The sequence below is a fragment of the Mastigoproctus giganteus genome, chromosome 7 (genome assembly GCF_048544385.1).
Source record: "Mastigoproctus giganteus isolate SK-2022 chromosome 7, ASM4854438v1, whole genome shotgun sequence".
In the NCBI taxonomy this organism is placed as follows: Eukaryota; Metazoa; Arthropoda; class Arachnida; order Uropygi; family Thelyphonidae; genus Mastigoproctus; species Mastigoproctus giganteus.
In genome coordinates, this window is record NC_143581.1 from 140678333 (window position 1) to 140702056 (window position 23724).

Consider the following 23724-nt stretch of genomic DNA (forward strand, 5'->3'; position numbering starts at 1 on the left):
ATGAGAGAGAGAGAGAGAGAGAGAGAAAATCACCAAGAAAAAGAAGAATGCTAGATCATCATTCTTCTTTTTCTTGGTGATTTTCTCTCTCTCTCTCTCTCTCTCTCTCTCTCTCTCTCTCTCTCTCTCTCTCTCTCTCATTCAGAAAATATATATATTTTTTGGCTGGTGCAGCATAAGCCTCAGGCTTCCTTGCACCATATGGCTAATGATGATAATAATAATAATATCTTCACTGGAGGTTCAGATGAGCTCTACTGATGTCTGACATGTTTAACAGGCTGACAGAAGATGATGGCAAGGGAATCCTGGCTTCTTAGCATTCCTTTGCTTTATTGTGAATATTTAAATCATGGTAAATGCAATCAGACTGGGACAAAAGCCTAATTCAGTGGAGACAATTTGAAAATACAAGTCTAACATCAACAAGTGTCTTCCCAGCCCTCAACCTGCACACAGTACTGAGTGATATAAGTTCTAATGTCATTGGGGCTTTCATAAGAAAAGAACATTGTCTGTGATTAGTATTATGGAATTTTTTTAAAATTATTATATAAGAATACTGTCAGCTAGTTTTTTTTTTTTTTTTTAAATTGAGGTCAAGTGTGTGTACATATATATATAAACAGCTCAAAAATTAACTACACTAATATAGTAGTAATAGTGGCATGTGATGCAAGAAAGCAAGTGTATGAGCTTATGCAGCATCAGCAAAAAAAAACAAAAAAAAAAAACGCACCATTCCCTCCAAATGCCTGTCCAGTTCCTCCTTAAATTTATTCAACCTATCAACTTCCACAACGATAGATGGAAGTTTGTTCCAGCAATTAACCACCCGCTGGCTAAAGACAAATTTCCGCACATCTATTCTACATCTGTCTTTTCTTGATTTGAATTTATGCCCCCTTAGTTTCGTAATCTGAACAAGTGGAAGGATCCCATCAGAATTCAGCGTGCTCAACCCATTCAAGGCCTTATACACCTCAATCAGATCACCGCGCAGGTGCCTAGTCTCCAGCCACTGCAATTTGCAGAACTAAAGCCTCTCTTGGTAAGACGATCCCTTCATTCCCGTCACCAATCTTGTTGCCCTTCTCTGTACACGCTCAAGTAAATCTACATCCTTCCTAAAATGAGGGCTCCAGACCTGTACGCAGTACTCAAGGCATGGCCTGGCCATTGCCTTATACAGAGGGACAATCACCTCCTTCTCCCTGCTAGCAAAATTCCTATATATCATTGACAAAACCCCATGACCTGCCCTGGCAGCCTGTCTGCATTGCTCAGAAAACTTCATATCTGACTGCACAATTACTCCCAGGTCTTTTTCATTTTCTACCACCTTAAGCCTTAAGCGTAGTACCACACAGTTGGTACGTTTCTCTGGGTTACTTCTACACATATGCAGTACTTTGCATTTGTCAAGGTTAAACTTCAGTTGCCACTTCTTAGCCCATCTGCCCAAATTATCTAGATCCTGTTGCAGTAGCACACTGCCATTACTGTCATTAACAACCCTGCCAACATTTGTATCATATGCAAACTTCGACATTAAGCCTGATATACCTTCATCAATATCATTGATAAATATACAAAACAACAGTGGACCTAACACCGAACCCTGTCGGACTCCACTAATAACATTAGTCCACGAAGAGCAGCACCCATTGATTATCACCCTCTGTCTTCTCCCACTTAACCATCCTTTTATCCATTGTAGCAACTTACCCTTAATACCATTCTGCTCCAATTTGTACAATAGTCTTCCATGCGTAACAGTGTCAAAAGCTTTCCTGAAATTCAAATATATGATATCAAAATTATTTTTTGCATCCAGTTCCTTTGTAACCACATCATAATATCCTATAAAATTTGTCAGACAAGACTTTCCCTTAACAAACCCATGCTGTGTCTGAATTATTGCTGCAGTCTTGTCTAGATGATCTTGCAATGCATCTTTAACCAATGACTCCATTATTTTACCCGGAACAGAAGTTAAACTAACTGGTCTGTAATTACTCGTGTCACCCTTCGATCCCCCTTTGTGAATTGGGGATACATTTGCACATCTCCAGTCCGTGGGAACCTCCCCTGAGTCCAAGGATGCTCTCATAATTATGGCTAAGGGTTTGCTTAGTTGCTTTGCCGCCTCCTTTAATATAACTGGATAGATCCCATCAACCCCGGGTGCTTTTCTTATGTTTAACTTCAACAATTTCTCCTCCACTTTGCTTTCAGTTATTACAAAATCATTAAGTATCCTGTTACAATTTGATAACCTGCCATTTTCAAACCGTAATAATTCCTCATGTGTGAATGTAGATGCAAAATACTCATTTCAGTTTGTTTGCTATCTGAGCAGGATCATTAACAGTCAAACCATCAACGTCAAGTACAGTGTTCTAAAACAGACTGTATATTCCTTACTCATTGAAACTACACAACAGATCTAAGCACCATTAATGCTGCAAAGGTAAGCACAGAAAAATAACTCCAAATCCTTCCATATCTAGAATTAATATTATAGTAAATTCGGATACACTGAACTTTGCCCAAATTTAGAAAAATATACATTTTTATCTAATAAGGAATTTTTTCTCTCCTAAAATTGACAATTGAATTGGCAACTTTTGCCAATACAAGTAAATTTTTTGACTTTTCAAAAAAAAAAAGAGAGAAATAAATAAATTACCTTACTGAAAGGTCCTAAACTGCGTGAAATCTGCTCTCTTTCTTCTTGATCAACTGGTATACCATGATATTCATGATAACTTATATCCCCTAGTACTGCAGCTTCTTGACTAATTGGGAGAAGACCACATTTTGTAGCAGATACCTATTTAAACAAAGAACTGCATTTATTTATGCACTAATATTTAGTACAATTTACTGAATTCCAATACACAGACCTCAATTTTTTAATCAAAATTTTCAATTGTAATCAGAATAACAAATATGCTTTAAAAAATTAATTATAATAATAAAAAAAATGAAAATCAATAACTGAATGCTATCAAATTAAAAATGGTAAATAAAGAAGTCACCTGAAAAACAAAACAAAATAATGAGTGTGTTGATTTAACTATTACGAGCCAAGAATTAAAGAAATATACAAATATATCTTTTCCCTACTATATTGACAACCAGCTTGGCAACTTTTGTAGTGCATTTCAAATTTTTGGGGAAGGGCCATGGTCCAGTAGTTATCATGAGCAGCCAAGAGTGAAGAGGTTGTGCATTCAAGCCTGTACTACTGTGAAAAATGCAATGTGAACAGAGGCACCAAAAATTTGACTCCCTTAATAATTAATTCAATATGTGTGCAGTTTACAATGAATCTGTAAACTCTTCTGGCCTTAGATGGCTGAAGAATGAACTGAAATTTTTTTTATGAACAGCAATCAACACCACATTTAGTCATGTGCTGTTGTGATAAACTATGCTAGTTTATGTGTGCACATATCACACAAGAATATTTATATACAAGAAACAAGTGAAAATTACATATGCAACATATCCAATAAAATTTTCTATACATGTGACAAGCTGGCAGCAAATGTAACTTTATCAAACACAGGTTTAAACATGATAAAGTCTCCATGTCCTCCACTATCAATTAAAATTATGCTAGATATAATCAGATCCTAGTTTACTAATTTTGGCAATGTGTGTTTCTTGTTGGTTGTTCCTATATAGTTTTACACATAGCTACAGCAAATATTTCAAATTACATGCAATGTTAGGAGTAAATAAAACAGATTTCGAAATGTGAAGAAAAGTGTATTTTATTTCAGAAGTACAAAAAACTGGGGGGGGGGGGACGACGACTAATTTTTATGTTTATTTTCAAAACATTTCATACAATATGGCTTCTCACATGATTTACATTCAGTATGAACTTGCTTGGCAGCCAATTTGGGATTTTTTCCAGCAATTTTTGCTTCTTCGTAACATCCGTGACACCTTTTCCTGTGGGAAAGCCTCGGAATTTCCGACAGAAAATGCTGAGATGAGGATTGACAAGTGGTAAAATACTAGAGGTCGGTTCCTTTTTGATTCACATCAATTCTTTAGTGATTGTCTTTCTTCTCTTGCTGCAATTCATTGAAATTATGAATGGGTTCACAATTGCTGTCCCAAAAACTAATTCTATTGCAATTTTTTTTATACCATATCAATGATTTTCTTATTGGTGACTAGTAACTTGAAAGTTGGTCTGATACATCGATTCCCTTTTTTGCCTTATTGTATTCAGTTATCATTTCTGGTTTTACTTGTTCATTTCTTCTTCCACGCTTCATTTCATCACCAAAACATGTTGACAACATCAAAACATCTCTCTTATCATGCCACTTAGGGATCACAATATCTTTTTGCATTGTTATTTTTTCACCCCTGCATAATTTCTTCTGGATTATTTCCAGTCTATTACTACGAAGTGTACCACACAAATCTGTATTATTTGATTTCAGGTAATTCGGAAGAGGTATGCTAATATAATAATTATCTGCAACTAGAAGTCGCCCTTCGTTTATTAGTCTGTCTAATAGATTTATAACCACACATCCTGGTTTATCGATTCCTGGGAGGGTTTGCAGGGTTTGGCCGTTGTAAACACCGAAAGACCAAACGTGACCATCTTTTGTACACAACTTGTATACTTTCAATCCATATTTGTTACTTTTTGAAGGGTTATATTGCCTCAATAGAAGCCGACCTCTGAACGGTATCATAGATAACAACAACATCCCCGGGAAAGTATAAATTATTACGTAAATTTGTAATTACTAGATCAATAAGGAGTTTAATTTTATACAATCTATTAGAATGTTCTGCTGTGTTATCTGCAAAATGCCAGCATCTTAGTAGGCTAGTATATAGGGTCTGTTTTCCAATAATACACCCATCTCGGATATGAAACAATACCTGAGAATAAGATGAATCCCAAAAACTTTTTCATTTCACTTTCATTAGTATCTTTTCATCGCTGCATTCTTCCTTTCACTGTTACTTGACTATTCATAACCTGATGGGCATATAAATTTGTCTGGTTCACCATAAGATTTATGACGTCTTCATTTATAAATTTATAATAAATGTGGGTTATAGAAGCTTTACCATTTTCCATTATACTGTCAATATTTTGGATACCGGATGAACCTATGAAAGTTTGCTTCTGAGGTGGAAAAATGTCGCAAGTCCAATGACTTTTACTAACACTAGCAGAACCTTCATGTTACCCTGATGTACCTGCCATACCTGTCAATTGTGTCAATATTTGTTTCATTTCATTTCCAGTCACAAAAGCAATTTAAGGCAGATTATGAGAAGTCTGGCAAAGGATGGAAAGAAAAGCAGCAAAGACTCTTTGCTTATGTAAATACTTGAAAGAAGAGTATAATCACATTGGTTTACTTCACTTGATATCAGTGGTTTCACTGTTTATGATAACTGCTCAAGTTGCTGACAAACTGAATAGGTATTTTTCATCTACATTCACACGAGGAATTCTTTAGGGAAGAAGATGCCAGAAGCATAATAAACTCTAACATGAAGCTAAATTATTTTGTGATAACCGAGTGGAAAGTGGAAGAGAAATTGTTAAAACTAAACAGAAAAGGCACCTGAGGTGAACTGGATCTATTCAATTATAATAAGGGAGGTAGCGAAGAAGATAAGCAAACCCTTAGCCACAATTATGAGAGCATCTTTGGATTCATGAGAGGTTCAGCAGACTGTAGATGTGCAAATTTATCCCCAATTCGGGGGGGGGGGGGGTGACAGGAGCTATTAATTGAGCAGAAAAAGCTGGCATGGAAATGTTACAGAGCAATAAAAAGCACTGAAGCCTATAACAGCTACAAGATGATCTGTAATAGAGCTACAGAAAAGGTTCGACAGACAAAGGCAGTTTATGAGAAATCGCTAGCAAACAGAGCAAAGAGGGGGGGGGGGAATAAGGAATTCTTCACATATATAAATGCTAAGAAGAGCTGGACAAACCAGATCGGACCTTTACGCAAGGGAAAGGGGATAGTATTAAATACCCCAGCTGCCGTTGCAGATGAACTCAACAGTTATTTTGCCTCGATATTTACAAAGGGAAAACCTTTTGTGGCAATGAGAAATTGTATGAGCGAAGTTGAAAAATATGTAATTAATGATATTGAAATTTCGCAAGATTATTTAATGAGAAAACTTTCGAGCCTACAGGCCAGTAAGGCTCCTGGAGTTGTTAGAATATACCATATAATCTTAAGGGAGGCGGCAAATGAGTGCATCGAACCAGTGAGGCTAATTATGCGAAGCATCACTAGACTCTGGGGAGATTCCGTTCGATTGGAAAAGTGCCAATGTATCTCCCATACACAAGGGTGGTTCTAAGAGTGAAGTGGGAAATTATCGACCTGTCAGTCTGACTTCAGTGGTAGGGAAAATCATGGAGGCAATGATCAAGGGTGGAATTCAGGATCATTTCGATAGACCTGAAATTCTCAAGGATACTCAGCATGGTTTTGTAAAGGTAAAATCATGTTTAACAAATCTGGTTCACTATTTTGAAAGGGTCACTCAAGAGCTGGATTTAGGGAATAATTTTGACATTGTTTATTTAGATTTCAGCAAAGCTTTTGACTCAGTCCCACATGAGTGGTTGCTTTATAAGCTGGAACAGGTTGGAATCACTGGGAAAATCCTTAGATGGATAGCAGGATGGCTTCAGGGCAGGAGGCAGAGGATTGTAATAAATGGCTATTCCTCAGATTGGGATGATGTAAGCAGTGGGGTTCCCCAAGGATCAGTAGTAGGATCACTGTTGTTTTTAATTTTCATAAACAACATCGATGAAGGGATAGAGGGTTGTTGTTGTTATTTGGTGTTTTTAGGAGCATTAGCAACGAAGGCCATATTGCTCCATGATTAAGCGGTGGTCATTCCCTGATCTTTCCGCATGCTCCGTATTTGGTGGTGATAAGAGATAGAGGGAGTGATGTCTAAATTTGCAGATGATGTTAAAATTGGTAGAGTAGTTAATGATCAGAAAAATGGCAGCTATGCTTTAATCCAACAAAGTGTAAGGTATTACACCTGGGAAACAGTAATCCCAAAATAACTTATTCACTTGGTGGAGTTTAACTAAACCGAGTACTGCAGGAAAAGGACTTGGGTGTTACGATACGGTCAGACATGAAATTCTCTGAGCATTGTAAACAGGTTGCAAGGAAGGCAACCCCAGGAGCTCACATCTGGTGAGTATGGACTTGGCACACCCAGGGTTCTGAGCTGGAAATCATCATTCATCTCTTTCTTGGTGATTCCCTTTTGACTCTCTCTCTGTCTCTCTTAGGGTAGCTCGGGAATTTTTTTGGCTGGTGCAGCATAAGCCTCAGGCTTCCTTGCACCATAAAGCTAATAATAAAGGCCCACGGTGTCCTATCAATGATCTATCGAACTTTTGCAAGTAGAGATAGGGACGTGATAATCTCATTATATAAGGCTTTTGTTAGACCACACTTGGAATACTGTGTTCAAGCATGGAGACTGCACCTAAAGAAAGACATCGAGCTTCTTGAAAGGGTGTAAAGATGGGTAACTCGCCTGGTGAGATCGGCAAAAGGGAGTCCTTATGAAGAAAGACTTTGAATATGTGGGTTGCGGAGTTTGGAAACTAGACACCTTAGAGGAGATTTAATTGAGGTGTTCAAGGCCCTGAGAGACATCAGTAAAATGAATGAGGATGAAATTTTCAAGATTATAAATGATGCTAGAACTAGGGGACATAAATTCAAGTTACGGGGGGGGGGAAATGTTTAGATTGGACTGCAGGAAGTTTTATTTTAGCCAGCAAGTTATAAATTACTGGAATAAGTTGCTTACATGGGTGGCAGAGGCTGACAGTTTGGGGAAATTCAAAGGACATCTGGATAGTACCTTCAGGTGAGGGAAATGCATAGGATGATAGGTTTAATTTCATTTTCTTTTATTATTATTTATTATTTTTTTTTTTGGGATGGTGCAGCATAAGCCATAGGCTTTCTTGCAATATGCGGCCATTACTAATACTGTTCCAGGGAAAATAATGGAGTAACTGGGTAAACAAGTAATGCAGGACCATCTTGTGAGGAATGTATTTATACAGCAATCATATTCTCTGAGCAATATGATGAACTACTATAACAAAGTAACCGGGTGTAAAAAATAATTTTATATTATATATAATTGGATTTCACAAAAGCTTGATTCTGTTGCACATAAAAGATTGCTATACAAATTGCAGCAGGATGGCATTATGGACAAGTTACTGCTATGGATAAAGCATTGTTGAGTGGGAGAAGAAAGAGTGTTTATCAATGGGCATTGTTCTTCATGGATTAATGTTATTAGTAGAGTTCTTTGGGGTTCAGTACTGGACTCACTGTTTTCTATATTTATTAATGAGAAAGGTATATCAGGCTAAATGTCTAAGTTTGCAGTGATACTAAGGTTAGCATGATAGATATCACAGTAATAACAAGATCTATAAAAATTAGACAGATGGACTGGACTGAGATGTGGCAATTGAAGTTTAAAAAGGGTGCTTGTCCCAGAGACAAATGAAACCAACAACTCATCTGTAACTCAAATATCTAGTGACCTGCCTGGTGATGAAACCGATTCGGCCAAATTCAGGCCACAGACCAAAACAGTTAAGGATACAAATAACATTTTTTGTAAAAAGGACCATAACCAGGTTGTGGCTGCTGGAAGAAACAATTAATTATGTTACCAACTAATTGCCAGATTTAAGGGTATAAAGAGAGCATTATTATTGTGTGGATAAATGATATTTAGGAACACACAAACTGATCATTTGTCTGAAAAATAAAGAACCACGCTGAAAAAATGCAATGATTTAGACAAAAATTTGCATGATCTGCAACTCTTCCCAGAAGAGGGTCAATATGCCGAAAGCCTTTTGTATTAACTGAAGAGTTAAGAGATTCTGCAAGGCTTTATTTATTTTTGAGGGGGGGGGATGTTAATAAGTTTGTGGCCAAACTTATTAACATAAGGTCCTCCCTTAATGAAAGTAAAATATGATTGCTGTCCTCACTCTTGTTTTCTACATTTCAATTATGGATGTAGGTTTGCATACCTACTTTTCTAAATAGTTAATATAACTGGATAGATCCCATCCACCCCAGGTATCTTTTTTTACATTTAGGTTCTATAAATTCTCTTCCATTTTCTCCTTGATTATCACAAAATCATTTAGATTCCTTTTAAAAACTTGATACACTTCTGTCATCCCCATCCCTAAAATGTTCCACATGTGTGAATGTAGAGGGCAAAATATTTATTCGGGTTGTCAGCAACCCGAGCAGAATCAACAACAGTTAAACCATTCATATCCCACAGACCAATGTGATTCATCCCCTTCTTTCCAGTGTATATATATATAAAGAAGTGTTTGCTGCTTTTCTTAATTAATTAAATAAAATTAATTTTATTGAATTTAATCTTATTAACTAAATTAACTGATTTAAAAAATTATTTAAATTGGTAAAATTAATCTTTACCAGATGTTTACTAACAGCTATCTGTTGACTAATTCAAGCTCTATCACCGAAATACTTACTAAAGGCTAAATATTAACTAGTAAGAAATATGTAATCAAATTAACAACTATGTAAATGAAGTCATCATAATTTACCAATTCTGCTATTTTTACAGTCACTGGAGAAGTGGTACAGGATGTACCACAAAATGTCTGAGAATAATCTAATTACTTAAGAAAATAAAGCAGATTACATTCCATGGAGGCTGAAATGCTCATTATTTCACCAATTTACATAATGAAATATAATATAAATATATCACATATTAAATAGCGTAACTTAAAACAGCATAGTAAGTGTTGTGTAATATGTTAATTTAAGCTATTTTATATGCCAAATATATGTTTGCAATAGTTTATACTATACTCATTATATTATGTTATATTCATGTTTTAATTTCATGCTTAAATTTAGACCTGTAATTATGCCCCAGACTAGGGCAGTGAAGCACAGATTTGCCAAAGGCAGTTCTTAGAAATCAGGGTTTTGTAACATGCTTTGCTTGTTGTCTCTTTGTGAAACTACCTTTAGCCAGAAATGATACTGCCAAAGTGGGATGCCTATGTGTGTTCGTTGTAAACAGTATGAGGAGGTTACGCATGAATCCAGCTTTTATGATCGGGTTATGAGTGCTTGAAGAATAGGATTGATGCTCCAAAGAAATAAAACAGAGGGACCCAACATGCACTCAACTACCCAGCTCAACCAACTGACTAGAAAAAGACATTGCCAATGAATGAGAACTTGGTGCAGCAGTTGTTGGCAACTCTATATTCAGGGACATGGAAAATACACCGATGAGCCAAAACATTATGACCACCTACCTAATATGATGTTGGTCCTTCATGTGCAGCCAAAACAACTTATACCCGGCGAGGCATGGAGGCTACAAGATTTCTAAATGTGTCTTGTGGTATCTGGTACCAACACATAACCAGTAGATCCCTAAACTCGTGTAAGGTTCGTGGTTTAGATGACGCAAATCGGAGTTGCTGTTCCAACACAAACCACAGATGCTCTATGGGATTAATGTCTGGGGAATTTGGAGGCCAGGGCAATACTTGGAAGTCTTCCTCACGTTTTGCGAACCACTCTCGAAACAATCTGGACGGTGTGGCATGGCATATTATCCTGCTGAAAGATGGCACAGCCAGAGAAGACTGTTGCCATGAAAGGGTGTACCTGGTCAGCAATGATGTTTAGGTAGGTGGTAGACGTCAGAGTACCCGGCACACGGATGACTGGACCCAGGGTATCATTGCCCAAAGCATGACACCGCCATCACCGGTTTGTTTTCGTTCCACGGTGCATCCAGGCCCCATCACTTCCCCAGGTAAACAACGCACACATACCCGGCCGTCCACGTGGTGCAACAGGAAATGCGATTCATTGGACCAGATGACCTTCTTCCAATCACTCGAGGCCCAGTTTCAATGCTCACGTGCCCATTCTAGGCACTGTCGCCAGTGAACCATTGTTAGCATGGGCTTGTTATTTGGTTTTTAGGAGCATTAGTAACTAAGGCCATATTGCTCTGGGAATATGCGGCGGGTTAGCATGGGCACTCTGAGCAGCCTGTGGATACGCAGTCCCATTTTCAGCAGGGTTTGATGTACTATGTGTTGTGAAACATTACTCCCATCACCAGCATTTCAATTACCAGCAAGTTGTGCCAGTTGCCCTTCTGTTGCCACATACCATCCAGGAGAGTTTTCGCTCACCTTGAGCATTGATGAGCCGTGGTCCTCCGGCACCTTGCCAGCAGTTTGTGGGTTTCCCTCCTCGGACCATTTTCGGTAGGTACTAACCACGGCTGACCGTGAGCACCCCACCAGCCGTGCTGTTTCAGATATGATCTGAACCAGTCATCTGGCCATTACAATTCGGCCTTTGTAAAACTCGTTTAAGTCCGCTGCCTTTCCCATCCAAAGAACAAGAGTAACACTGATTAACGGAGCTCAGTATCAGGTGTTTTTTATACCATGTACTGACCCTTGCCGTAGTTCACCTGCAGTTGCTTCGATTTGCATAACGGCTTGCTGGTCATAATGTTTTGGCTCATCGGTGTATACTGTGTAAAAAAGGATAGGTGGAATACCACTAGGCTATGTCTGCAATGGTCTAAAGTTGAAGATACTGTAGACAATCTATCATCTTTTAAGAGAATAAAAGTAATATTGTTGTACACATTGATCCTGATGATATTAAGAGTAGAAGATATGGGGAGTTACTTAATAAGTACAAGGCAATGCTGAGAAAAAGTTGCAAGTTAGGAAGAAATTTGAAAGTGTCTACAATCCTGCCCAGACACAGAAGAGATTACATGAAGAGAGCCTTGTCAATGAATTCAGCCCTGGACAGACTGTGCAAGGGCAGAATTTTCTACAACATGGTTTGTGCTTATTCAGAGGAGAGGCTGTTTTCATAATGATGGGAAACACCTAAATAGAAAGGGATACAAGAATATTTGCTTATGCTATCAAGCAGTGTTTGGGTCAGGAAACTGCTAGCCTGGGTGGGGAATACACAGACTAACAGATTAAAAGGAGCAGCAAGCAGAAGTGAATGTCATTCTTGCACTGTTTCTATTCAGACATATAGCAGCCTGAAAAGCAGGATGCTGAAGATTACAATGCCTGCTGTTGGGTTGGGAAGTCACAATACAAAAAAGCCTGTGTGTGCCCTGTATGCACAAAAGATATTTTATGTGAAAACTTTGATGAAAATGTGAAACAGAAATTACGTAAATCACATCACTTCCTACGTGATGTCAATGCGGTAACTAACGTTGATTCAGCAGAGTAAGTAGAGGACTTGAGCCTGCTACTTACCAGTGGAAGGTCAAAGATGTCTTTACCAATTCTGGCCCGTTTGAACTTGTTCCTCATTATCCTTTTCTCATACTTATCAAAACAATTCTCTTTCCAAATGTTGGTAGAATCGTCACCCATGTTTTCTCGTTCCATTTCTTTGTTCAATTTTCTATTACGCTGTCGCTTGATAGGTCACACGGTGGGTACATAAGTTATAACAACTGAATGCTCAGACCGGTTGACGAAGCAAATACCAAGCAGCCTCTTGAATAGTAATTTCGACAGAGTTCAACATGTCAATGCTTAATTTTCTTGCAATTTCAATGATGCCAAACTCAGAATACTCGTTCATAAATTCAATAATTTTACATTGTAAATTGCTAATCCTGCGATTGGTCCTATTTACGTATTTGACTGCATAAGCAGCACAAGAATATTCTTCCGTGATGAACTGAATGAATGTCCATGTTAGACTTTAAAACTCTAAACACAAGAGGATTGAAGGAGTTTTGCCATTTTAGATGAGGTTCTTGTTTCAGAAAGACTTATGGTCGAGTAATCTCGGCCAGCTCTAAGTAAATTGATATAATATGATTTCAAATGAATGCGAATTTCTTTAAAGAAGTGATCGACACTAGTATATTCTTTGTCCTCTAGATTCTTCCATGATTTCTTGTATTCAGCATTATATTTGACTCATTGAGTGTCTGCTTTTGGCATGGAAATTAAAATCATTGTAGATCGTGAAGGCATAAATGGAGTTTCAAAACTCCAAACTCATAAGCAAGTAAAACTATGTTTATGAGTTTGATATTACCAGAGGCTTTTGCAGTAGAAATGGACATGAACTGATTTATCATAGCTATTGTTACATTCATACCATTTCCCATAGGTTCTTTAGGAGCATTATTAAGCCACAAAAGAACGTGAACACGTGGACTGCCATGATGTTGAAAATAACTGATGATGTAATATTGCTGAAATGGACTGAAACGCTTAGACTGAAGTAAAGTTAAAATACAATCCACAAGTTTATTTAAATGAATTGCACACATTACGGCATCTTCATTAACTAACGTTGCCTTTTCCATAAAATGAAGAGCTTCTGCTCGCTCATCAGGGATATACAAACCACTGTATTTTGATTTGTATAAATTTTTTTGCAATTTAGGCCAACCGATTTCATTTGCACTCAAAGTTAAGAAGAACATAGGTATACCCAGTCTGATCATCTTAAACAAATTTCTTTTACGTTGTGTCAGTAATAAGTTGAATTAGGAATCAATTTCAAAAATACTAAATTATTTTAAATGCAGTTATTGATGTATTCTCGAGATTTGATTTGTTCTTTGGTGAGCTTAGTGTCTTTTACAATGTATTTAAAAGCAACTGTTAACAAATCTCCAGTTCTTAGTCTCATTATTTCCATGGCCATATAAAGAAGATGACAAGGCGTAACCTCCACGCCGATCTGAATGACTAAGTTCACTTAATGGCATCATAAACAGTGTAACTTTTAAATTATCTGTAAACTCTTGATACTGACCAAGGTAAATGGTACGAAAGGACAATTCTTCAGAATGTTCATCATAAAGTAAACTTTGTGGAACATTTCATTCACCAGGAGCTAGTCATAAATATTGTAATCACTCTACAAAAGAGTTTGTTGTTGAGCGACTAAACTTTCTTCAATAGGTATAGCTTCACTCATTTCATCACGTGTAGGAGCATCATCGTGTTCCATGCCTTCATCGAAGAATGCTCCTACATGTTAACGCAATAATCGTCATCTATTCTCCCAAGCAAATAATTGATCATCGAATTAACATTTACATGAACATTTATAATTTGGCCCAAAATTCCATATTGCCTGAAACCATGTCTAAGTCTTCTAATTTGCATGAATGGTATACGAGGAGAAATGACCCCTCTGTCACTAAATCCAATCAAGGCAGATGAAGTGGAATAGCAGGATAAACGAAACCATTGCTCTTCGAAAATATTGGAATGGAATCATTTTTGAGAGATGCTCAACAAGTATTACAAGCTTTCATCGTTACATCTGCAGTTGGAAATTCAAGAAGTAACAGGCTCCAAATGTATTTTTCAGAGTTTAATAAAATCTGCTTCTAAAAATCTTAAGAAGCAGATTTTATTAAACTCCTGCATTTTTTTTCCCCCATTCTTTCTGTTTTTGAACTCATTCTTTTGTCGACGTGGGAAGCTTTTTCAGTGGCTTTGAAGCTTTTATTCTTGCATACTTCTCTCGATTTCACTCAGGAGTTTAGCCATCTTTGAAATACTCTTATATAGGTTGTTAAATGAAATTAGATTTGGTATTCTTACAATTCAATAGTTAGTGAAATCCATTTGTAGACTAGTATGATGTCATAACCAAAAACTACTGCAAGAAGTGATTGTTGTTTGTTTAAGTGATTATTTATTGTTGTGTTCTTGAATCAAAACTGTTTAAATTTTTCAATGGTTTAATCGAAACTTACTTACTAACACTACTTAGAAGGTAGCATTGATGTTGATCAAAATCCCGAAAAGCAGATTTTATTAAAGTCTGCATTTTCCCCCGTTCTCTATGTATTTGAACTCGTTATTTTTCAACACGAGAGGTTTCTTCGGTGGCTTTGAAGCTTTTATTCTTGCATAATAATACTACTTGCTACTTACTCTACTGAATCAACATTAGTGACTGAGTTAGCATTGTAGTGGCATTTAGGAAGTGATGTCATTTGAGTAATTTCCATAAGAAAATTCCGTTACCAATCGGTTTTACTCCACTGCCACCATAGATGTTTTCACATCAACAAGTAAATATATATGTTGTGGTAGGGTTACTAAAAGCAAAAGCAGGTATACGTATGTACACTAATGCTAGGAGTATGGTACCAGATGATGTGGGCAGACAATGCAATGCTAAGTCAGTATGGTATGACAAGTACAGGTAAAACTTAATTGAGGTAACTTAATTACTGGTACAGGACTTAATTACTGGCCTGTATTCATCACAGACCAAATGAATGTGATGAATGCAGGCCAGTAGATTGGAACTCATTGGTCACTCATACAGTAGCAGAAATTTTGCAGATTTATTGGATAACTATTTTCTACAGTAACACATTAGAGAGGCAAAGAAGATAAAGCGAGATAATCTTGATCTGATTATTAGCAATGATCTTTCATGCATTAAAAATCTGCAGATAAAAGACCCAATCCAATGTCATCATAGTTCAATGACATTGGACATACTTAAGATATTACTCTCAAAGGTAAGGGATTTTGCAACTACAGTGATTAACTTATTAACTTATTTTTAGCATTAGCATTTAGCATTAGCATTAGTAGAGGCATTTGATGCAAGAAAGCAAGCTTATGCAGCATCAGCCAAAAAAAAAAAAAAAAAAAAAAAAAAAAGTAACATAAATAAATAAAAATAACCACTTCCACTTCACCCCTCTGTTCGTTCGAAATACCTGTCCAGCTGAGCCTTAAACTTATTTAGGCTATCAACTTCCACGACAAGGGATGGAAGTCTGTTCCACCAACCAACCACCCGCTGGCTAAAGGCAAATTTCCGCACGTCTATCCTACATCTGTCTTTCCTCAATTTGAATTTATGCCCTCTCAGGTGATTATTCTGAGCAAGAGGAAGAATCCCATCAGCATTGAGCATGCTCAAACCATTCAAGGCTTTGTACACCTCTATCAGATCACCTCGCTGGTGCCTAGTTTCCAGACACTGTAATTCGCAAAACTTAAGCCTTTCTTCGTAAGAGCACCCCTTTGTCCCATTCACCAATCTAGTTGCCCTTCTCTGTACTCGTTCCAGCAGCTCTACATCCTTCTTGATATGAGGCCTCCAGGCCTGTATACAGTACTGTAGGTGTGGCCTGACCATTGCCTTATACAAGGGAATAATCACCTCCTTATCCCTGCTAGAAAAATTCCTATATATCATTGACAATACACCATGAGCTACTCTTGCAGCCCGTCTGCACTGCTCAGAGAACTTCATATCTGCCTGCACAACTACCCCCAGGTCCCTTTCATTCTCTACCACTGTCAGTGTAGTACCACAGAGTTGATACGTTGCTCTGGGGTTGCTGTTTCCCACATGTAGTACTTTACATTTGTCAATGTTAAACTTCATTTGCCACCTCGAAGCCCATCTGCTCAACCTTTCCAAATCCTGTTGCAGCAGCATAGTGTCAGTAGTGTCCTCGACAACCCTGCCAACCTTCGTATCGTCTGCAAACTTGGACATTAAGCCTGATATACCATCATCAATATCATTTATAAATACAGAAAACAATAAAGGACCCAATACTGAACCCTGAGGGACTCCACTAATAACATTAGTCCACAATGAGCAGTGTCCACTGATTACCACTCTCTGTCTTCTCCCCCTCAACCACCCCTTTATCCATAGCAGCAATTTGCCTCCAATGCCACACTGCTCCAATTTGTGCAGCAGTCTTCCATGTGCAACAGTATCAAAAGCCTTTCTAAGATCCAAGTATATAATATCAAAGTTATTCCCTGCATCCAGTTCTTTTGTGACTGCATCATAGTATCCAATCAAATTGGTCAGGCAAGACTTCCCCTTAACAAAACCATGCTGTGTCCTAGCTATAACTGAAGTCTTGTCTAGATGATCCTGCAGTGCTTCTTTCACCAGTGCCTCCATTAATTTTCCGGGAACAAAAGTTAAACTCACAGGTCTATAATTACTTGTGTCAGGCCTTTGATCCCCCCTTTGTGAATTGGGGTCACATTTGCACATCTCCAGTCCATGGGTACCTCCCCTGAGTCCAAGGAAGCTCTCATAATTATGGCTAAGGGTTTGCTTACCTCCTTTGCTGCCTCCTTTAATATAACTGGATAGATCCCATCCACCCCAGGTGCCTTTCTTGTGTTTATCTTCAATAATTTCTCCTCCACTTTGCTCTCAGTTATTACAAGATTCTCTAGCTTACTGCTAGAGTTGAATACACCTCTGGCATTCCCCTCGCTGAATAACTCCTCATGTGTGAATGTCGAGGCAAAATATTCATTTAGTTTGTTAGCTACCTGAGCAGGGTCATCAACAGTTGACCCATCGATCTCAAGTGGACCAATCTGATTCATCCCCTTCCTTCTAGAGTTTACATAAGTAAAGAACTCTTTGCTGTTTTTCTTCGCATCCCTTGCCAAGGATCTCTCGTAATCTGCCTTCGCCTGCCTAACCTCCTTTGTAACTTTGTTACAGATCAACTTGTATCTATCATAGGCGTCTGTGTCACGTGTTAATTTGTATGTATCCCATGCATTTTTCTTCTCTGCCATATGCCTCATTAGTTCATCTGACAACCATTTAGGCCTAAACCTTGAACAATAATAAATTTTCTGTTTATACTCCGGCACGACAACCAAGTTAGTAGAGTTTTACAATAAATCGTCAATACAAATATTTATCGTACTTAGTAGACACGGGCTTGAACCCCAGTCCACTCAAGCAACGCATGCTACGTACTATCGCTCCTGACCACTGGGCTACAAATTAAATATATAAATTTTATTTTTGCTTTACCTAGGCTCGAACCCATGTCGTTGCTACTGGTGGTCCAGTGCTTATCCCCACAGCTACCCTTTCAGTTTCACTGATCTAAGACAGTTTTAAAATTTCTTTCAGTGAGACTAACTGGGATGTTACCAACTGCAAATACTAAATGGGAGGCATTCAGGGAAGTAATCATTGAAGATACTAAGCTTTTTATACCAATTAAGGGATATAATTCAAGGTTTAGACCTAAATAGATGTCAGTTGAGAATTGATAAGACTAGCGGCAGAGAAGACAAAAGGTGTGGGATGATTATAAATCATCAGGGTACATGTAATCCTACAACAAGTACAAACCAGTCTACAATCAGATCTCTAAGGGGGATAAGGCAAGCTAAGGCAGACAAGTCCTTGACTAAGAATGCAAAGAATTCCTTGCTTTGGATGAACAACACTGACACACTCAATATGAATGTCATAACTACAGATAATCCTGTGTTGCTAGACTAAATAAATATTTTGCATTTAGTTTCACATGTAAAGAAGTTTTTAGGGATGGTGACACCTGAAGTACCCTAAGTTATTACACTGGGAATGAGATAATTTTGTTATAACTGAGAAGAAAATGGAAGAGGAACTGCTGAAGTTAAAAGTAAAAAAAGGCACATGGGGCTGATGTGACTATCCATTTATATTAAAAGGAGCAAAAGAGGGCAAACCTGTCGCCATAATTATGAGTGCACCCTTGAATTCAGGGAAGGTTCCCAAAGATCAGATATACGCAAATGTCTCCCCTATTCAGAAAGGGGATCGAAGGCAATGTAAGCAGTTATAGACTCGTAAGTTCAAATTTGGTTCCAGTGAAAATAATGAAGTCTGTGGTTAAAGTAGTACTGCAGGATCATCTTAGTATGAATGGAATTGAGAAAATCACAACATTGGTTCATAAACAGTGGATCCTATCTGATCAATCTGATTAGCTCGAAACAAAGTAACAATGCAAGTAATTCTGATTATTCAGAGCTAAAGACCTTTTACAAATTCACTCCATTAAATAATAATAAAAAAGTCAATTCTAGATTTCTGTTATGTTTTAACCAATTTAGAATAATCAAATTGCAATATAAAATTAATTATCTACATATAATCTAACGAACAATATTACAAATAAATAGCACAAGTTTTATTTAACTTCAAATAACACTTGCAAAGAAAGTTGGTTTGTTATTTAATAAAGCTGGATATATATAAACTTACAGCAATGCAAGAAGGATGATGAATATGTATTATGCATTTAATATCTGGACGACCTGCATGGATTGTAGAATGTAAAACAAAAGCAGCACGATTAAATGAGTAGTTGGTGGAACCAGGGTCTATGACATTTCCTTGCATATCTGCTTTCAACAGAGATGAAGCTGTTATTTCATGATACTGAAGACCATATGGATTCAAGAGAAAATGTTCTTGATCTTGGCTGACACGAACCTGTTAAAATAAAAATTCCAAGAATATGTAGACTATAAACAGACATTCTTAAAGCAGGCAAAGCACACTGATCAATTAAATAAGGTTAAAAATTATATTACATACTACTGTTAATAAAGAACAAGCATTATAACTTACAGAGAGCATGAGAAAATCTCTGTCTGGTAGAATACATGAATTTAAAAATTGCTGTTATATATGCGATCCTAACAAATAACAAACTTAGCTATTTTCTCTCACATGACTGTTGTTATATTCTTGTCATTGTGAGCATGGCGGTTCTTTCTCCATAGCATACCATTCAATTTTTCCAACACTTTTTTTTTTTTTTTTTTAAATCTTGTTTACAGCAAAATTTTTATCACTCACTTTTTTAATATGAAATAAATACATATCATGAATAAAAAAAGTTTCACAATTAGATAAATAAAAAAAATAATAATAAATTAAAAAACTAGGGAGACATGCAAACCAAAGTCCAAAATAAACTACTGTTTTGGCATGTTATGAAAACATTTTCCATAGCATCCCAAATCTGAAATATACACCAGCTTTGTATTATTATTAGCATCATCATTACACTGAGTGGACAAATAATGGGATACCTACCTAATAACGGGTAGGCCCACCTTTTGCCTGGATAAGGGCAGTAGCACAGTGAGGCACTGAGTCCACTAGTCAAGAAAGCATTCCACAGGTATTTCCATCCTTGTTCGCTGTACCACTGTCCATCATTCCATCACAATCCTGGGTGTTGTTATTTGGTTTTTAGGAGCATTAGCAACTAAGGCCATATTGCTCCGTGATATGCGGTGGTCATTCCCTGACCTTTCCGCATCCTTCGTATTTGGTGGTAACTGGCTCGAACCCCGGTCTAATCAAGAAGCGTGTGATACGCACTGCTGCTCCTTCCCACCTGGCTACGGAGGCACCCACAATCCTGGGTGAAGGATTCAAATCTCGAAGGGACCTTTCCACACCATACCAGAGATGCTCCACAGGGCTCATGTCCAGTGAACGGGGAGGCCATTCCATGAAGGTAAATCTGCAGAATGCAGATTTTACTATGCTCTAGTCACCATTGCCCTGTGAGGAGAAGCACTGTCCTGTGGAAGAGTCCATTGCCCTGTGGGTGCACGATGACCGTGAACAGGACACAGATGGTCTGCAAGGATGGACACTTAACCTGAACCATTCAGAGATGAGTCTAAACGTATCAGAGGTCCCAACATGTGCCAGATGAACATGTCCCAGACCATTACCAACCGTCCACTTGCCAGAACAGTTCCTTGTTGACAGAGGGTTACATAGCTTTGTGTGGTTTCTGCCAGATACACACCCTCCCGTTCGTTAAAAATAACTGAAAGCAGGACTCATTGTACTAGGAGATCTATCTCCAGTCATTCAAGGTCCAGTGCCGATGTTCTTTCACCCAGTTGAGGTGTAGACTCCCATCTCGTGGTTTTAGCAATGGGACTCTGGTGGGTTGGCAGCTCCCATAACCTACTATGGATAATTATTATTATTAGTCATATGGTGCAAGGAAGCCTGAGGCTTATGCTGCACCAGCCAAAAAAAAAAAAAAAAAAAAAAATATATTCCTGTGTTACCCCGAGAGAGAGTCAGAAGTAAAAGGGAATTGCCCACCAAGAAAGCAAGAAAGAGAAGAATGATGATATCCAGCTCAGGACCCTGGGTTTGCCAAGCCCATACTCACCAGATGTAAGCCCCTGGGGATAATGATCGCCTGATGGTCTTAGTGGAGACACTTCTGGCCCCTCCTTCATTGAAGTCTGCGGTGATTTGTGCCACTGTCACTCTTCAGTTGGCTGAAACAATGCAAGACAGACAGACATCGACGGCCATGTTCATCCACTACCTTTCTCTGCCAACAGCGACAAGATATTATCATTCCGGAAATGGCATATTCCAGATACACTCTTGACTCCGTCGAACAGGGATAGTGCAATTTCTGTACCACATCTGCGAGAGAGTGACCCATGCATCGGACACCTATTATCATCCCTCTTTCCAAGTCTGTTAACTCACAATGTTTATCCATACTGACATTGAATTACCGTCTATGTGAATGCAGTGTACCTATATACCTGCCAAATATTGGTTTCATCCTTTAGCAAGCAAGAGGGATGACAGCGTCGCATTGCCCAGGTATCCCATGAATTCTGTCCTTTCAGTGTATTATATTTTAGCAACACAGGTATTCCTTTTATTTATCTAAAGTGATGGTTCTGGAAAAAATCCGTAAGTGAAACTTTATTAAGCAAAACCTATTTTTTCAGACTTATACCAAGAGATTTCAAAAGGAAAGCTAACTGAAAATGAAGGCAACTAAAATAGATGTGACTATCGCAATTTTCATGAATGTGACCAACACTTCGATCATTCTAACACATCTCAATAAAATAATTTAATTTCTGTATAAACACTTCCATTCATTTTCTACAATTGTGCTTTTTTTTTTTTTTTTGAGAGCCCTGTATAATTAAAGATGAGTACTTATAAAAATATTTAGTAGTAGTAGTGACGAAGCAAGACAGCAGTCTTATAAAGTATCAACCAAAAAAAAAAAAAAAAAAAATCCCTCTGACATCACCTGTCTATCCCTCCAATCAATAGTTTGTCTAGTTCTTCCTTGAATTTGTCACATCACGTGTGTAGACTGAGCAAGAGGAGGTATGCCATCAGCACTGAGCTTGCTCATTCCATTCAGAGCCTTAAACACCTCAAATCAGATCACCTTATATGCCTATTCTCCAGATGCTGCAATTTGCATAAATGAAGCCTTTCTTGGTAAGGCTCTCTTTTGCTCCCTTCACCTAACTCGTTGTTCTCCTCTTCACCTGTTCCAGCAATCTACATGCTTCCTATGAAGCTCATATTTGAACTGGTTTGGAAGACAAAAAGAGAGAGGTGGGTATGGAATTACAAATGTAAATTCAGAACAGTGCCCACGAAAATATCTATAGAAAAAGGTATGCAGCAGAAACTGCAAGTCTATATGATTGATAGTGGAGAGAATCTGCAAGAGATTTATTATTATTATTATTATTATTAGCCATATGGTGCAAGGAAGCCTAATGGAGACACCAAGAAAGAGAAGAATGATGATGTCTAGCTTAGGATGCTGGGTGTGCCAACCAAGCCCATACTCATCAGATGGGAGCCCCTGAAATGGGTCATTAATTAAACAAACTGACCATTTCTCAAAAAAAAAAAAAAAAATCTAAGGCAGGGTTATACAAACTTTATATAGGGCAGGGGTGGCCAATGAGTTGATCGCAACAAATTTTAAATATACAGTCATACCTCGATTCGTGCGGGTCAGGTATACTACCAAAATTTTATATTGTGCAGCGGGTTTCGCTGCCTGTGCATTTTTTTTTTTTTCACGAAGCTTCAAAAATAAGAATGAAGAGTAGATTTTGAAAATTTATTTTTGCATGATTGAAGATTTCATTTTAGGAGAAACACATTTCACCATAATAACGTAAAATCCCACAGAATTCCAGCTGTCGGTATTATTGCAAATGCAATAAGATTCAGTTTACTACCCGTTTAAAATTAGATGCACTAACAGAAAAGCCCAATAAACCGGAAAGTGTAAATTGTTTTTACTGTTTTATGGTCGTGACCTCCAGATGCATTCAAAACTGATTCTTATAATGATATAACCAAACAGAGCAATAAACGGTGGTGTGTTTGTCCGGTTATTTTGGAAACAACTTTCTTATTCGGGAATCCTCTTCATCAATTATCCTACGTTAGCTGTTCAGACAGAATATTTTTCTGGTTCGCACAACTTAAGTATTTTAATCGGTAAGCATTGCTTTTGCTAATTTAATAACAGGACAGTACTTATATATTAATTTAATACCTTTTGATTTAAAATGAATACTAAAAAAAAAGAGTAAAACGTATCATTTTCATCAAGAGTGGGAACTAGAATACTTTTTTTGTAATAGTAAAATAAAAATGTTGCTGTTTGATTTGCAATGCTTCCATGGCTAGACTCAAAAAAGGAAATTTAGAAAGGCACTTCAACGCACTCCATAGTAAATACCAATCAGGTTTTCTGCCAAATAGTGACCTTAGAAAAAATAAATTAGAACTTAAATCCAGATTATTCGTGTAACAAAATTTCTTCATGACACCTAATTTACAATCTAAAACAGTAACTGTGACATCATTTAAAATGAGTCATCGTCTTGCAAAAAAATGCAAATCATTTTCTGATGGTCAATTCATCAAAGATACA

General features: G+C 37.5%; 1 protein-coding gene across 4 annotated transcripts in view; it reads right to left on the reverse strand.

The window, feature by feature from the left end:
* LOC150083232 (protein hu-li tai shao-like) overlaps positions 1-23724 on the reverse strand; it is a 346406-nt gene that overhangs the window by 194993 nt on the left and 127689 nt on the right. For all 4 annotated transcript variants that reach the window (XM_090377923.1, XM_090377924.1, XM_090377922.1 and 1 more), the window contains exons 4-5: positions 19218-19448; positions 2693-2836 (exon numbers count right to left, since the gene is read on the reverse strand). In XM_090377923.1, coding sequence (XP_090234049.1) covers positions 2693-2836; positions 19218-19448 — 375 coding nt within the window. The remainder of the gene's footprint in view (positions 1-2692; positions 2837-19217; positions 19449-23724) is intronic.